The following is a 16,140-nucleotide window of genomic DNA, read 5'->3' as shown; positions in this document are numbered from 1 at the left end:
CCCCTCCAAACAGAAACTGGGTGAAGGACTAGCGAAGCTGCGGACGGCGAGAGAAGCTCCGTCGGACTGCATGTGCCCCCCAGGTAGGTGCAAACGTACCGGCACAGCCGACACCGGACTGCCCGGGAGCCGCCTGCCCGCTGCACCCACCCCACCGACCGCCTCCTCTCCGATTTTATACGTTCCTCCGTATCAAGGAAAACGCGCTAAGAAGTGGGTTTTCTTTCCCAAGCTTGAAGCACTCTCTTGTGCTTGAGACTGTTGACTTCTGCCATTGCCTTGCTTTGGCCCGTTTACAGATAAAGGAGTTTGAGGTTTGGACAAAAGCGACGTTTGGCTATAAGAATAAAAGAGCGAATAGCTTTGCTCGGTTGTGAGCCCTGGGTGTCGGGCCAAAACAATTTAGAAGTAGTAACAAAATCACAGGGGCTTAATGCAAGTGTGATAATTAAAAGCTGCAGCCTCTCTGCCTTTTAGGAGGGTAGCGACTTCGCCGGCGCTGCCTTGCTGTATGAAAGCTGTCACTGATTGTTTAAATTTCCTCCCAGAGTTTAATGAACTTCTTAAACTGTCAAAACTTCCTGTTCTGCTGTGGAAGTGCATGGTCCTTGGAAACAATAAACAGCTTAGATTAGTTTGTAAAGGAATCTTATTTATAGAAATGCTCCGTTAAGTGCTGGGCTGTCGCACCGAAAGGCATGGACGACATTGGGCTGAGGCACTTCAAGCCTTTTCTGCTCTTTTTTTTTTTTTTTTTTTTGCTTTTCACAGAAGTAGCAAAGGATGGGTGAAAGATGTGCAGTGCTTTGATGGGGGAGAACGCTTAGGCGTGTTTCGGAGCCTTGCAAGCAGCAGATAGTCCAATTCTGGTTTTAAAGAAAAAAACCGACCCTTGAATGCTACTTGTAGACTGATAATAGGCAAACGGGCAGTCGCGGCTTTCCCTGCCACCCTGGATATGATCCTACCAGAACGCACAGCGTTAGTCCATACTCACAGGGCAAAAAAGGTGGACTTTTTTTCCCCATAAGATTATGTGTGATAACCTCGGAAACATTTCAGTAAGGACGCTTTTAAATGTGCTGCGGCAGTTGTACTTACTGGTTTTCTAGTGGAAGTCTTCTCTGGGCGTCCTGTACGCCTCGCTGCCTTCTAACCACACTCCGTCAGCTGAGACACCAACCATGCTTATTTTCAGCTCTTCAGACACGGGTGGTCAAATTAGTTTTCTCCTTTCTGATGCGCAGACCCAACCAAGCCCGTCAGCCCCACGGGGCTCTGCGGGCTGCGTCTCGCTCCGGTCTGTGCAACCAGGACCCTACTGGTGCGCTTGAGTGTCAAGAGGCTTTTCCTTTGCCCTGCAGAATACACTTGGGATTAAAGAGGCTCCTTTGTGGCCAGGAAAGTCCCAATTTGGTTCCGGGTCACCGGGTTTGCTGGTTGCTGCATTGGAGAGATGGGGGGAAGAGAGGAAGGGGAAGGTTTTCCCACGTGCGGCTGAAATACTCGTTACAGTCATTAGTAACGAACGTCAAAGTAATTTGTGAGCCGAAGGAAGGAGAAGCGCTTTCCTGGCAGGTAGGAAACGTTGTGGCATCGTTGACTGCTCCTGGCTACCACCTTTCCGGGAGCCAAGCGCTGTGCTTAGGTGGGGATGCTCTTCTGAGCTGTCGTGTTCAGCTGGTTTTGAGCAAATCAAAGGTATCTTTACATGTGTTTCTTTTTTTTTTTTTTTTTTTAATTTCTACTGAAGAAGGCTGAATTGCCTTCTGCTCTGTAGTTAAAGAGCTTGATCAGGGAACATCCCCAGAGCTCGTGGCCCTCACCGGCATTTGCTGCAGAGGTATGATGCCAGGTTGTGAACTAACAGCTAAGCTTCAATTCGCCTCCACGCACCAAAAAAATAGCCCCTGGGGAACAGAAAATCCCCTCCACGGAGGGAACGGGGAGATAGGGAGATCCCGCCAGCCCTGCCCACGGGCAGGAGGAGGCAGGGAGCACGGGGCCAGCGCCGGCAGCCCTGGCTGCAGCCCCGCTCCTGCTTTCCTGGGGGTATCCTAAATGCCTGGGCTGGGGGACTTTCCTCCTCCAGGAACTCCGCTAAGGTTAAGAAGACTTCCTTCTTATCACGGGATTTAAAGCAAGCCCACCGAATGGTCGATGCTGGTGCCGTCTGCATCGTCGTGCCGTTGTCGTCCCTCCCTCGGTGCCTCTTTGGGAAGAGGGGCACTCGCAGGCCCGCGGGCAGTGGCAGGAGCAAACCGGGCGCTCAGAGCTTGCCCTGCCAGCTGGGCTTGTCTTAAACAAGACCCGTTTTTCCTTGAAGCGAGTCGCTGGGGGGGTTCGTTGGGGTTTGAGGGGGCGGGGGTTGTGTTTTAGGGGACCGCTCTGATAAAATGGACCTGCTACACATTAAGAGCAGTTTGGGGCAAGATGACTACGATCCACTTAAATGAGTTATTTTGACTACAGCGAAGACCTAAATTAGTGCTTGTAAAAAGATCCCAACCAACCGAAACAAACCCAGAACAAAACCCACTCCCCTTCACCCTATACCTTCCCCCCAAAAAACCCAAACCCCCAAGCTCCTCTTTCCCCCCAAACCCACCCGTTTTGTGCTGTGTGCTCAGCAGTAAGTCACCTTATTCGGTTCTAGGGCCCAGCTGGGTGGTTACAGCACTCTTTTGACTTCCCCCGTGGCCCCCCCCGGGGCGGGCAGGGGGCGGCGGAGCCGCGGGGCTGGGCGGGGGGGGGGGGAGCGGCGGGGCCGGGCCGGCAGCGGCGGGGCCAGTGGCCAGCAGAGGGGGCCCGGCCGTTTCGCCAGGACCACGGAGACACACAAGTCCTCAAGAAAAATCATCATAATTGAAAAAAAAAACCAAAACAAAACCAAACCAAAAACCAACAAAAAACCCCAACCAAACCAAAACCCTTAAAAAATTACTATTCTGGCTCTGATGCTCGGGGTGCTGCAAAAAAAGGTGTCTCCGTAGTCGCTCTCAGCATCGGTGTGCTGCGTTCAGTCGGGTTTTGCGTTATTTATTCAACCAAAGCAACGGGGGGGGGGACGACGATGGCAACAACTTGGTGTCGCTTTGGCTCCTTCGTGGTTTGGGCATTTCGGTGGCCGAGGGAGAGGAGAGCATCCCCCGGGGGTTTGGGCCACCTGGGGCAGGTGCGGGTCGGGCTCCCAAGTGCTGCGACGGGGCAAGTTGGTGACCCTGCTCTGGTACGGACCGTGGCCTTTCAGCCCTCCCCCCGGCTATTTGGGACGGGGCCGCAGCGATCGCGTGCTGCTGTCCCCATGTGTTGGCTCGCTGCGAAACAGCAGCTCCGTATTTTTATTCTTGTCGTTCCCTGCGCCAGGCCGGTACTGTTTTGCAGAGAGGCCCCTCGTCCCTTTATGTTCAGCCTCTTTCTCTGGTGGGATCCTCACACAGCCTTTGCTGCAAGATAAGATCCAGCAGGTGCAGGACCACTTGTTGGTGTGGCATTTAGGATGGCCTCCAGCAGATGAGCGCTTGGAGGTGGGTGAAAGCAAGATGAAAACTTCACGCTTGCAGACACTTAGTTGGCAGTTGAGTGGCCTCTGACTGCATTTTGGTTTTTTCTAAAGGAGTCTTTTTTTATTTCTTCCCCTTGTATATTTCAGCACAGTCTTTTGAAATGGATTTAAGAAGAGACACTTGCTGCCAGGGTCTAGCGGGGTGCATCCAGCACCCGGCGGTCTTACTCTGAGGGTGGGGAGCCCCTGGCGCAGGGTGCCCCGAGAAGCTGTGGCTGCCCCATCCCTGGAGGTGTTCAAGGCCAGGTTGGACGGGGCTTGGAGCAACCTGGGCTGGGGGGAGGTGTCCCTGCCCAGGGCAGGGGGTTGGAACTGGATGTTCTTTAAGGTCCCTTCCAACCTAAACCATTCTCTGAAATCTGAGGTGCAGAAGGCTTTTGTTAAATACAGTATTTGCCATGCCAAAAGTCTTCAGGGTCTATGAGAAGGTCCCTTGAGAGCCCGAGGTGCTGGATGCACCATGCTAGACCCTGAGACCAAGCATGTCCTCTTAAATCCAGTTAAAAAAAAAAGGCTTAAACCGAGCCCCAGTCCGCAGAAAATGCCCTGCCTGGTGGCTAGTCCGTGCTGTATTGCAGACTGAGGGTGTGAAACCCCCAGCTCTTTGGGCTGCTCTTGCACTGCATATTTCAACGTATGCGTTGCATTTCCATGTGCCTTTTTATTTAACAGCACCTCCACAGGCTTTGCGCTCCGGAGCCTTAACTCCAAATTTCCTGGCTGCTGGGTGATGCATATCCCTGTCTTCATCTTGAATTCACGCTGAGACGGTGTCATATGCCTTTGAACGTATGTATATATTACCAAAGAGTGTTAAATGTTCAGTGTAGTAATGTGATGTTCCAGTTAATATGTGACAAATATTTCCCAATAATGGCTTGGCAGCGGGAAGAGCGGAGTGGTACTCCAGCCTGCAGGACGGCGGATTGCTCCATTTCTCGGCAATTCAAACCATGTGTACTTGGGGAAGCTGATCATTTAAAATCCTCCCTACCTCTGCAGACTCAGCAACTCCAGAGGCTCTTTTGCAGAGCTTATTAGTATTTATATAGTTTTTAATTTTTTAATTTTTTTTAATTTTTACCCTAACTTTATACACAGGGATCAGCTTTCTCCGGCTCACTGGGGAAGTTTGGTGCGGTTTTAGTGGTTCCCAGTGACTTGAAATAGCTGCCTAATTTTTACTGGTGTAAATGTTGTCTTCAAGTGTCACTCCTATCTGCCTTCCGCCCTCCTTGTCTCCCCAGGTAATTAGCACAACAGAATTTCCCTAATTGCTGGAGATCAAGGAGAGGGCTCTGCTTGCTTTGTAGTCCTGACAAAGGGCAGATGTTTTCCAGCAGCCCAAATGGGATGCGCTGAGCTCTGGGAACGCCGGCTCTTTGTTTCGCACTCTTGCGTGATAGCAGCTCTCGATTACTGCGCTCTTGTTACATCTTCAGTATCTGGGTCTGGAGTTCTGCATTTCTGAGTCATGAGTCCTTCAGGATAGTTAAATAGATATGGGAAAATAGCACATGAAAGCAAGTATTTATTTTTTAAATTAGTGGGGATGTCTGCTTTTCTGAGCTGCTTTGTATCTACTGAGCTTAAACATCTGAAGTATTCCCTACTTGTCACCTCAAAAGACTCTTTTCAGCCTACTGAAACCATTAAAACTCAGTAATTTTCTGCAATTTCTATGATTTAGAATGAGACAAAGAGCTTTATAACATCTTTAAGTTTTACAGTGTTTCCTGAATCCTCCTTGCCTCGGTTTCCCATACCCTGCCAGTCACTTCGCTTCGGCAGGGTTTACTTTCTCGGTCTGACTTTGCCCGCAGGAGGCTAGGACATTATCATTACAGTATTAGTATAAGCAGGATTTTTTTGCACTAAACTTACAAACACAGTCAGAATTCTCTCCTGCACGGCAAAACCTGTGTCAGGATTTTAAAAAACGAGCCAAATCCCAAGCGTTAAAGCATGTAAATAATGAAGAACAACTGGCTGGGAAGGACTTTTGACAAACGGTGCCATTTAAATGCAGGCACTTACTTTCTGTTGAACGTGGGTTTGAATCTTACCCCTTCAAAAATACAATCTGATCGCAGATCTTAGCAGCTTTTGGAAAAACGCTCTTTGAGCATAGAAATGACTGCTGGCTACCTTCCATCAGCTCCTTCCTGGCGACCATTCCCCAGTCCCTTTTGGATATTTGTGGAAGGCCCTGAGGACATCTGGAGCCGTGTCTGTGCGCCACATGTGCGGGGGCCGCCAGCCGCCTTCTCCCAGGACCTACCTGGGATGGGCACGGATACCCTCCATCTTCTTACAGAAGGTCCCGGAAAGCAGCCACCGCAGAATGGTGGGCCCCCGTCTCATCCTTGGGAACCTTAAAGCTCTGCTTAGGGCAGTTGTTTCGTGGCTTCAGGACTCTCCGTTGATGGAGTCCTATGGGTTGGGGGTTGTTTCCTGAGTGGTTGTAACAGATGGGAATAAATGGAGGGAGGGAGTCTTGCTTGGTTTGGCATCTCCTCCCAGCCGTGCAACTCCTGCATGTGTTGTATGCTGCAGGGTGCCAGTGGGCAAGGGGGAAAGAGCCCAAAGGCCCTCTTGAAAGCAGAGGAATGATTTTCTTGTGGCCCCGTGGGTTGCTGTGTGTCTGTCTGGAGAGAGTTGCTGTGTGTCCGGAGAGAGTTGCTGGCACTGCAGCGGCAGCCAGGTATGCCATGGCAGTGTCAGGGGGACTTCTGCTCAGGCTGGCTTGCTTTTCTCTATTGCAACGCCACTTTTGGCGCTGCTCTGCACCCCTGGTGAGGAACTGGTGGTGGTGGCGGGAGCAGCAGGTGACAGCCAGGTGTGCAGCAAAGGGGAGGTCTGAGTCTGGGAATTTGGGGACTGCTCTCAAAGCGAGCTGCCCGGCACGCTGGCGTCCAAGGGAAGGCACGTCCCCTGCTCTCATCACCCATCCGAACAATACGCTACCAGCTCAGCGGCTGTGTCAGCCAGCAGTGACATTTAATGTCCTGCCGAAGTGACATTAAATGCTGGATGTGGCCAAGACGTTCCGAGGCAGGAAATATCGTGGTACCAGTGTTATTCCCAGAGCTGGCAGCGCCTCTGACACGGAGTCAGAGGCGGGAGCTAAAAGGCAGTCTGACCTCAAAACCACTGGCGCAGGATAATGGGCCGGAGCCATCTCCCAGTGAGACCGCGGCAGTATTTATCCTGGTGGCATTTGGTGCAGCTCCGGCGTTTGAACACGGAAGCCCAGAGCAGTACACCAGGAACCAGCCCTTTCCCGGCAGCATTCATCTTTAGACCACTTCAGCAAAAATTAATTAAAACTGGTGACATCAATGGGAGAAGGCTTTGAAAATTTATTTTTTCTAAGTCTGCCAAAGTTATTTTGAGTGTAATGAAAACTACAAAAATAAACCTGATGACCATATCCTCTGCAAGAGGCTCTGTGTAACTTTATCTTTGTCTCGACATATGAAGTCATTTATCCAGGCACAGATATTTTTTGCTGCCAGCCCCTTCGGCGCTGCCTTTCCAGAGAGGAGGCTCTGAAGCAGGTTGGTTCAATGCTTGTGAACTGACTCACCTGGGAGTTTCCCATCAGCTTCCAGTTGGTTTCCTTCTCTTTCTTGTTCAAACGATGGATGAGCGTTGCCCATGTAAGCAGCGACTTGGCTTTGCAGAACTGACTATTGAAAATCAACTGTGCTTGGCGTGGTACCTACTGCGTCTCCATGCCGTCTCATCGAGCCAGTAGTGCCGTCATCTCCTGTCCATCCTATATGTAACAGGATGGGAATGCGTTTCAGACCCGGAGTGCTTTAGGTTGATCTTATCGTTCATGCAGTGTTGATAGAAGCAGGTTTTAGCACAGAAATGATTTTGGGGGAGTCAGCTACTGCTGATGTATCTCTGAAGAAAGAGCTGCCTTATTTCTCTGCCACCAAGGAGCTCCAGGCTGATGTTTCATGGCTTGCGTCGCACAAGCACACACTGCAAAACCTGCACGTGTGGCTGGGAGCGTGTAGATAGCAGCAGTCAAAATCAAAGTGGAGCAGATGGGCTGTGTGACGGTTACGCCTCCGCTCTCGCTGCACTGGGTGGGTGTTGCTTCATGCCTCAGCAGATACTGTTAAGTAAGTGTCCCTCCGGCCTCTTTGAGGGGGCGCCAGCCCAGGCACAGGCTGCGTGAACAGCCCCATCTGCCCCACCAGCCTCTGCCCTCGGCTTCCCATTTGAGAAGTCCCGAACTATCCATAAACCTGTTTTGCCATTCAGAGACCAGAAACATTGCGCTTGCCCTGGTGCTGCTTGTTTGCTCTTGTTTTGTTGCTCTAAAACCAGGTAATTTCTATTACTTTGTAGGGTTGCAGGGGCAGTAAGTGTAGTGCACTTTAAAGCAGCCAAATACCCAGCACTCCTGTCGTGCCAATAAAGGCTGGAATTAATCCCCAAGGGGCAAATCCATCAGTAGCTTTTGGGTTATTTTAGATTCCTGGGCAAGAGAGGCCCTTTCAGCTCTCGTTAAAGAGAGTTTCCTTAAAGGAAGGTATTCCTCTGAACTCCAGCACCTAAATAGCATGCCTTCATGTTGCCAAATTTGCTCCTCCTTCGACCGTCATATTTTCAGGGGATGAAGGAAGGTAAATTGGAGAGTGAAACCCATAGTTGGCTGTAGCTGAGAGTCCTAATTGCATTTTAACTAAGTAATTATGTTGCAACAGTTGCTCACTGAGAAGTGTGGCTTGCCTGGCTTAGGAGGACCAGCCACAACTGTGGATTGATGTGCTTCTCTCTGGCCCCTTACCTCTCAGCCCAAAACACAAGCCAAGCATCCATCGTGCAAGCTGGGATCGTACTTAAGGCACCAGGTGTTATTTCAGACATAGAAGCAGAGAAAGATCAGGGAACTTTTGTCTGTTTTCTCAAAATATTTGTCACAGTTCCCTGGGAAGATGCAAAGAGGCTAAAGGGGGAAACCTGTAAATACGGCGAATAACTTCTAGGAACTGCTTGGAGTCACTGAAGGTGAAGAACCAGGGTGGGTCACACCTCCAAAGAGTTTGGGAAAAAACATATTTAGATCATGAACCATTTGTATAACAGAACTTCTTGGGAAGTTGGCTTGAGTGAGCCATTCAGTTAAGCCAGTGGTGGGGACAAAGGAGTCAGGATTTTCTTTTGTCAAAAGGTTTCTTAGCTGAAGCTGCAGTAATCCGAGTGAGCGGGAATTTTACAGCATGAAAATCCTACTTTTGTCAGTCTTTAGTAGCTGCTGAGCTTGGTGCATCCCAGTCTTGATCCTGAGTGTGGACCAGGAGTTACCTTTATTGCAGCAACTGGCAATCTAGATCAGCAGTGAAATTATTTAACTTATCATGTCTGATACACTTGCTCCATGGGAAGGCGGTGTGACACCAGCAGGTTTGTCCCCAGATGCATTAAGGGTGTGGCAGTTCTCCTGCATCCGTGGGACCAAGCACTCCTGCACCTTTGTTTTCCATGAAGCCAGTCTGGCTGTAGGAAATCACTGAAAAGCTATTTTAAATGTTGAGAAGCTCAACATGAGCCAGCAATGTGCGCTCACAATCCAGAAAGCCAACTGTATCCTTGGTTGCATCAAAAGAAGTGTGGCCAGCAGGGAGAGGGAGGAGATTCTGCCCCTCTACTCCACTCTGGTGAGATCTCACCTGGAGTGCTGTGTCCAGCTCTGGGGCCCCCAACAAAAGAAGGACATGGACCTGTTGGAGCAAGTCCAGAGGAGGCCACGAAGATGACCAGAGGGCTGGAGCACCTCTCCTATGAGGACAGGCTGAGAAAGTTGGGATTGTTCAGCCTGGAGAAGAGGCTTCAGAGAGACCTTATAGCAGCATTCCAGTACCTAAAGGGGTTACAGAAGAGCTGGGGAGGGACTCTTGATCAGGGAGTGTAGCGCTAGGATAAGGGGGAGCAGTTTTAAACTGAAAGAGGGGAGATTTAAATTAGATAGTAGGAAGAAATTCTTTCTTGTGAGGGTGGTGAGAAACTGGCACAGGTTGCCCAGGGAAGTTGTGGATGCCCCATCCCTAAAGGTGTTCGAGGCCAGGTTGGACGGGGCTTGGAGCAACCTGGGCTGGTGGGAGGTGTCCCTGCCCAGGGCAGGGGTGTTGGAACTAGATGATCTTTAAGGTCCCTTCCAACTCTAACCATTTATGATTCTATGATTTGGCTATGGCTTGGTCCATCCGTGATTGAGAGGAGACAGCATTGCTGCAGCAGTGTCCCTGGGGTCCTTTGGCCCTGGGGTGCTGGGTGGGGTGGCAGAGACGCGGTGGCTGTACCGGGCTGGGGTTGGTGCTGGATGTGCAGGAACCAACCATTGACCTGACCTCGCCGTGTCTGTGGACAAGGTACCCCGGTCTCTGAGTGACAGGTCCTCGTGGTGACACGCTGCATGGAGAAGTAGCATGAGGAGACAGATTCAGTTGCCGATCTTTTTTTAATTGCACCTGTCCTGCCATGATAAACTAGACAGTAAAAAGGCTGTATTTCTTTCTGCTTTTCTAAATCGGACCCAAGAGGCAACAATTCCCGTCATTTCCCAGCTATGACCTCATGGTAATCCCACCACTTGTACGCAGCGTCCAGCCCTGGGGGGAGGCCATCATCTCTGCAGGCTGTGGCTTTCCATCCTCAGCACGAGCGTGGTGGGTGCAAGCATTTGCGTTAATGCAGCCTTGCAGGTTGCGCTCACATGGTCCAGTGACCTAATTAAACCTCCACCTGTTCTTCGTTTGTCCCCATCAGTCTTTGTTTTATCATGTGGCAGAAGATATGCTGGTGCCAAGATGCTCCTGGACTCTCGGGTTTGGCAGCCTGTGCAAATACAATGTGCTTCTTGGGTTTCATCCCTGGGAGCGAGCTCACAGCCTTTTGTAGGAGCGAGGCAAAGAGCTGCTGGAAATGCAGGGGATGGCAGGTCCTGAATGTCCCCCTGCCCACCCAGCACATGCTCGTTCGCTTTTTGTAATGTGACCTAGTGGGGCAGGAAGGAGAAAAAACTGCATATGTAGGATGAATTGAGCGTAGCCAGGGCACTCGCGGAGGGGGCTCGAGAAAGCCCGTCACTGGGTTAAATGCTAATTTGGTGCCAGAAGTCCACCTTTTTCTACGAAATGGAGTTGGGGAGGTATTTGTGAAAGACCTCACATTCATCTTGTAGGCCACACTGAACCTTGGTTGGGGTAGGGATTTGGGGCTGCATTGGTTGCATTTGAAGCCGTTGTTCATGTTTCTGGCTTGTGTTTAATTTTGGTCTGTTTATTTGCTTGTTTATTGAAGACATTAAGACAGCTTGGCTTCTACTGAAGGGTGGCTGCCCTTTATGGTTTATTTTTCAAAATGATTGCAATCATGACAAGACTTGAAGGCCAAGAAAAGCCAATCTTTGCCTGGGGATGGCTGATTACTTTTTAAACCCCCTGAGCGACCCCATGGCAAGAGCCACTGACCCCTGACAGCATGGGACTTCATTCATCAGAAGGTTCCCTTTTGTGCAAGTTGACTGGGACCATTTCTGTCCAGACAACTCCAGTGGTGGACTTGGCTCCTCCCTCCCCACGTGTGATGTTTCCTATGCGCTTGCAAGAAAGCCCACGTTTCTCCCTTTGCTTCTGGCTCTTCGTAGCACGGCTGTGGTCGTTGGCTGTACAAGCAGAACTTGGAGGCCAGCGGCCCCTGGGTGGACCTCTTAAACTCAAGCTCTGTGCGCCACATAAAAATGTTACTCCTCATGCCCCAGGCTCTTGGGCGGCTTCCCAGCAAGTATGACATGGAGAGGGAAGTATTTACAAAGAAAAATTAAATAGATTCGATGGAGTTCCCATACATCTGTATGCTTGTGGTCAGACTTCTAAAAAAACCCTGCTAGTAGAGATGAGGTCTATCAGTACAGTACATCTGGAAATGTTTCTTTCTAGCTCGAGTTTGGGTTTTCTTCCTGTTTTCTGCTGTCTCTGAGCAATCTCCGTTCGTGCTACTCCAGCGCGCGGCGCGCTTGGTGCAGGGGGATCGAGCAGGTTTGTGCTGCTTCGCTGCTGAGAGAGGTTGAAGAGCTTGGACGAGATGTTGAACAGATTTTTCTTTTTCTTTTTTTTTACATTTTTTCCCCAGCAGATCTGTCTGGAAGATGAGAACAGTTGGTATTGATATGATCTGCTTCATATTTTGGGAAGCTTTGGCAGTAACTGCTACCAAATAATGATGCTTCTGGGTCCCTATTGTGCAAACATTTAAATATGTTCAACTGTGTTGCGCAGGGCCCTTGTCAAGAGACTTAAAGCACCGTCCCAGAGGGACTTGAGGGCACGGCTGATTGCAAAAACAGGTCCTGATAGGGAACCGTAAGGAATGTGTGTCCCATTTCTTAAGAGAAAGCCTGGCTTTTTGGCTACTGGCAGCTGGTGTTAGCTTGTCTGAAGACAGATGGTTATTTATTAGAGGGGGATTAGGTGGGAAGCACACTGTTGGTAGTGGGTTGTGTGCTGTTGATGTGGGTGATGATGCTCCTCTGTGCCATGGACACAGGGACTTCTTGTGTTCGTTTGCTTCTTTACATTAGTTACCTCAGCTTTGCATCCTAAATCACAGCTTTTCCAGCTCGGTCCTGGAGGGTTGAGTCCAGGGGCCATCCTCGTTACTGGGGTGACTGCTGCATGAGGGTCTGCCCCTGCCCTGTCCTGGGCGCCTGTCCATCCCGTGCTGGAGCGCAGTGTGAAGGCAGAGGTGCCCTGACCCCAGCCAGAAATTGCACGTGCTTTTCTTTTCTGCTACATTTCTTTTATCTTTTTTGATATATCTGTTTTGTAGATCAGGACTGCATACAGGTCTCATTTTAATCTCAAAGATTAAAGTCAGATTCCCCAGTAAGAGGTGTTCAAGTCCAACTTGGGAGTTTATGCAGACCTTTGACTTTAAGGATAAAAGCAGTGTATTTTAGCTCCTTGAGGATTGCTTTAATGTGAATTAAGCCAGACTTTAAGGAACTCTGTTTCATTTGCAGAGTGAAAAGGTTCACAGTCTTTAAACTATTTCTTCACACAGGCGTAAGGTCAGAGTGCATCAGTGCCTCGCAGCATCCTTGGGTGCTCGGTCGTGCCCCGGTGCCGGGGGCAGACAGCCGTGCTGGAGATGATCAGACACACGAGGTCTGGAGTATATGGAGGAGCAGCAGCACAATGGTTTGGTTCCTCTTGGTTATAGTGACACAAAGACACATTCAGGCCCTTGATAAAAGCCAGGCTTCTCTGCTTTTACACACACACAAACAAACAACAAAAAAAAAAAGAAAGCAGAGAAGGGGAGGCTGTGTTTTGTTAAAGTAGGGGCTTGGGATTTAGTAAGAAAAAAAACCCCAAACCTCACATTTTTGAATTAACGAGGGGCTCTGAAGTTGGAAGCAGCCTGTCTCCATCCTTCCCACCCCATCAGGTCAGTGGATGTTTCCAACCCCCTCCCTCCCTGGGAAGCCCCCCTCCTCTTCAGCCCCATGGTGGTGTTTATAACAAAGAAGAGGGTTTATTTATATATACACACACACATATATATATCCCATCCCATATATATGTCTATATACTCTTTAGTGCTTGTTAAGTGGCAAAGCAAAACGCAATGAAAACAGAGGAACAGGGAGTAAGCAACATGTTCCTTCTCCTCAGTGGGTAAATACCCATCCTCTTTTACTGGGTTTTATTCTGGGCTTTGCTTATTGCAGGTTTTAGCTCCTCTTTGCTCCAGATTGGCCCTGACTGGCGGCTCTGTGCCGAGAGCTCGTCCCCAGGGGATTTCATTGCAGGGCATGGCTGAAATTGGGTGGCTCCATCCTGATTTGGTTTAAGCTGGTAATTATGTGTTGCTTGAACCCAACAGTCTGTTGAACTGTTTTGCTTTAAAGTTGATTTGATACCTAATTTTGGAAGTTTTGCCTGCTGTAGTTGGGGATTTCCTATGGCTGTATCACTGCGGTGTATCTATATGCCATTACTACCCTGAATTTCAGCCACTTCACACAGCGAGCTCAGCGCCGCTGGCAGGAATCCCACACAGAGCCACCGTAACGAAGTGGCGATGTCAAACCTGGCACTGATACCCCGAGAAGTTTGGCCTTTGCCACCAAATATTGAAAACGTTGGCTTCTTCCTGGGTGTAAAACAATGCGCGCTCAAGGGAGAGGAAACGCACGCATTGAAGCTGTGTCATTTAAGATCTAAAATCCCATTTTGTAGCATCATCACACATAGTAGTGTTTTACGCTTTAGCTGCTGTCCCGATGGCTGATATGCTGTCAGCCCCAGCACGGAGCCCTGGCCCTCTAAACGCCTCGCAGCATCCTTGTCAGGGCAAAATAATAATAATAAAAAAATACTCGGTAGACTTTAAAACTTATTTTTATTAAAGCTTTTAAAGCGATTTTAAAAAAATCCAAATGGCCATTTAAAAAGTGATGAAACAAGCAACATTTCTTCTCTTATTTGTATAGCTCGCAGTTCTTTTTCAGGGTGAAAGGAAGAGCAGCGCTGACTGTCAGCCTGGGAAGCGGTGGAGCTGTGCTGCTCTGGGGCTGTGACCCCAAAGGGACTGTGACCCCAAAGGGACTGTGGCAAGGACCTCCCCACCTCGCCCGTGACTTGAGGGCACCGTCTGCAGCCTGAAAACCGTCACGCTGAGCCTGTACTGCCAGATTCTTCCTTCTCCCACGTCCCCTCTGCCCCCAGGAATGACCCCAAAACTGGCTGCTGCCTCCCTTCCTGCCGAGCCAGGAGGGACACCAGGAGCATCTCTCCATTGGAATATCTCAGGGAGGGGAACAGAAAAGGCAAATAGGGCGGCTCCCCCTCTTCAAAGGGGCTCCTTCCCCCTGCACACACGGCCCGTTAAGAAGCGGTGCTGTCACCTGCTTTTGCTGGTAACTGCGCACAGCTGCTGCTCCTGATGCACCACCCTCATCCCAGGTGTGCCTGTGGGGCTCTACCCGCCCTTCCGGAAAAGCACAGGCTCGGTGGGCTCCTGGGAGGTCTTCCTGTTGATCTGCTGAGCCCTTGTGGGGTGTTTCGGGAGCATGGAGGGGGCTCCAGGCTGGTGGGACGGGGCTCTGCTCGCCGTGGCTGAGGTGAGTCTCCTGGAATTTGCCGTTTCTCAGTTCTTGGGGAAGGTACAGCAAAAAGAACGATTTGCAAGCGCGCGTTTGTGTTGCTGTTCGTTGGGATTGCCTTTCAGCCTGGGAATGAGAGGCGTGTACGGGTGTCTTTAAAACATCTGAATCCCGTACCTTCTAAAACACAGAGAGGGGATTAAGATGAGTGAAACGAGTGAACCTCCTTGCCAGCAGGCAGGACAGCAGAGGGGTGGGCGTGCTTACGTGTGTGTGGAAGAGTTTCTGGAAGGTTTAGTCCGTGGGCAGCTGTTGCAGCAACCTGGGAGCTGTCGTAAGAAGTCCGTTATGTGTTTGAGGTTGGAGGTGTGAGGCTGCAGCGAGGCTCTCCGGGCCCTCTTTGCTCTGAGAGGTGGTGCGCTGCCCCGGGGGGGCTTTTGGTCTGATCGGTGACACGAGTGTGTTATTTTGAAGTCTGTTTTAACTCATCCCCTCTGAAGCTTGATGTCTGCTTGCTTCAAGACTATGCTGTAATCGCTGAACAGGAGAAAATTCTAACAACCGCGCACCTTAAGGTGAAATCCTTAAGGGAAGAGTGAAGTGGCCCGACTTCAAGGTGTGAAACCACAGGATGCTTCTGAGGGGTCTTCACCTTCCTGGCTTTTATTTTTTTTTTAGTCCTTTACTTGCGTAAAGTAATTCTTTTCCTCTGGAATAGCAGCGGAGCCCCACTCTGCTGAGCAAGTGGTTTCACAGCAGACCCCTGCGAGCCACCACTGGTAACCCAGCTGGTTTGTCTGTAAAAGAAGAGGAGTTTGAGGACTCAAACCTCCTTGAGGTGGCTGCTCCCTGCCGATGGGTGAACGCCAAGGTGAACCCTCCATCCCAGGCTTCCGTTTCATTCAGTGAGGGTCAGGCCTTGGTGGAGAGCAGGGACTGAGCCTGGCTATTGGCCCTGGTGAGATGGCAACAAGGGGTTTGCGCAAGAATGGCAGATGAAGTATTGGGCTGTTGTCCCAAAAAGGTGACTCCTAGAGATGGTTTTCCAGGCAGTGGGGGGAAAGTTAGTAATAACGCTAACTGGCTTCTGTCTGTGGCAGCCATTCCACAACTCGGTTATGTAACTGCACATTGTCTTTGGCAATTTTTGTTGGCTTTTGTTGTTTGTTTTTTTTTTTGTGGAGCATCTATATTGGTGCAAGGTGGAGTCAGAGAAACCTTTATGGATGAAGGAAACATTGTCTGGGGTGGCTGTTACAGAATGCAAAGGAGAGGGTGGGACACCACCACCCCACCCCAAAAAAAATAAAAACCAAACCAAACTCCAGTCTGGAGAGGCACTGTGCCCTGTGATGGGCACTGACAGCTAATTGCCCTTCTGCGGCTCATCTGCGCTGACGAAGCATGAGCTCGTGGCTGTTGGTGGGGCTGGTGGACGTGGAGG

General features: G+C 50.1%; 1 protein-coding gene across 1 annotated transcript in view; it reads left to right on the top strand.

Moving 5' to 3' along the window:
* Positions 1 to 16,140, top strand: part of COL23A1 (collagen type XXIII alpha 1 chain) — a gene marked incomplete at its 5' end in the record, with an annotated part of 201,626 nt that overhangs the window by 5,336 nt on the left and 180,150 nt on the right. Inside the window, one exon of the mRNA XM_082490172.1 lies at positions 14 to 83. Within this exon, the coding sequence (XP_082346298.1) occupies positions 14 to 83 (70 nt within the window). The remainder of the gene's footprint in view (positions 1 to 13; positions 84 to 16,140) is intronic.

Source organism: Vanellus vanellus (genome assembly GCF_965231255.1).
Source record: "Vanellus vanellus genome assembly, chromosome: 13".
In the NCBI taxonomy this organism is placed as follows: domain Eukaryota; kingdom Metazoa; phylum Chordata; class Aves; order Charadriiformes; family Charadriidae; genus Vanellus; species Vanellus vanellus.
Note: the sequence above shows the minus strand (reverse complement) of the source record. Positions and strands in the feature narration are given on the sequence as shown.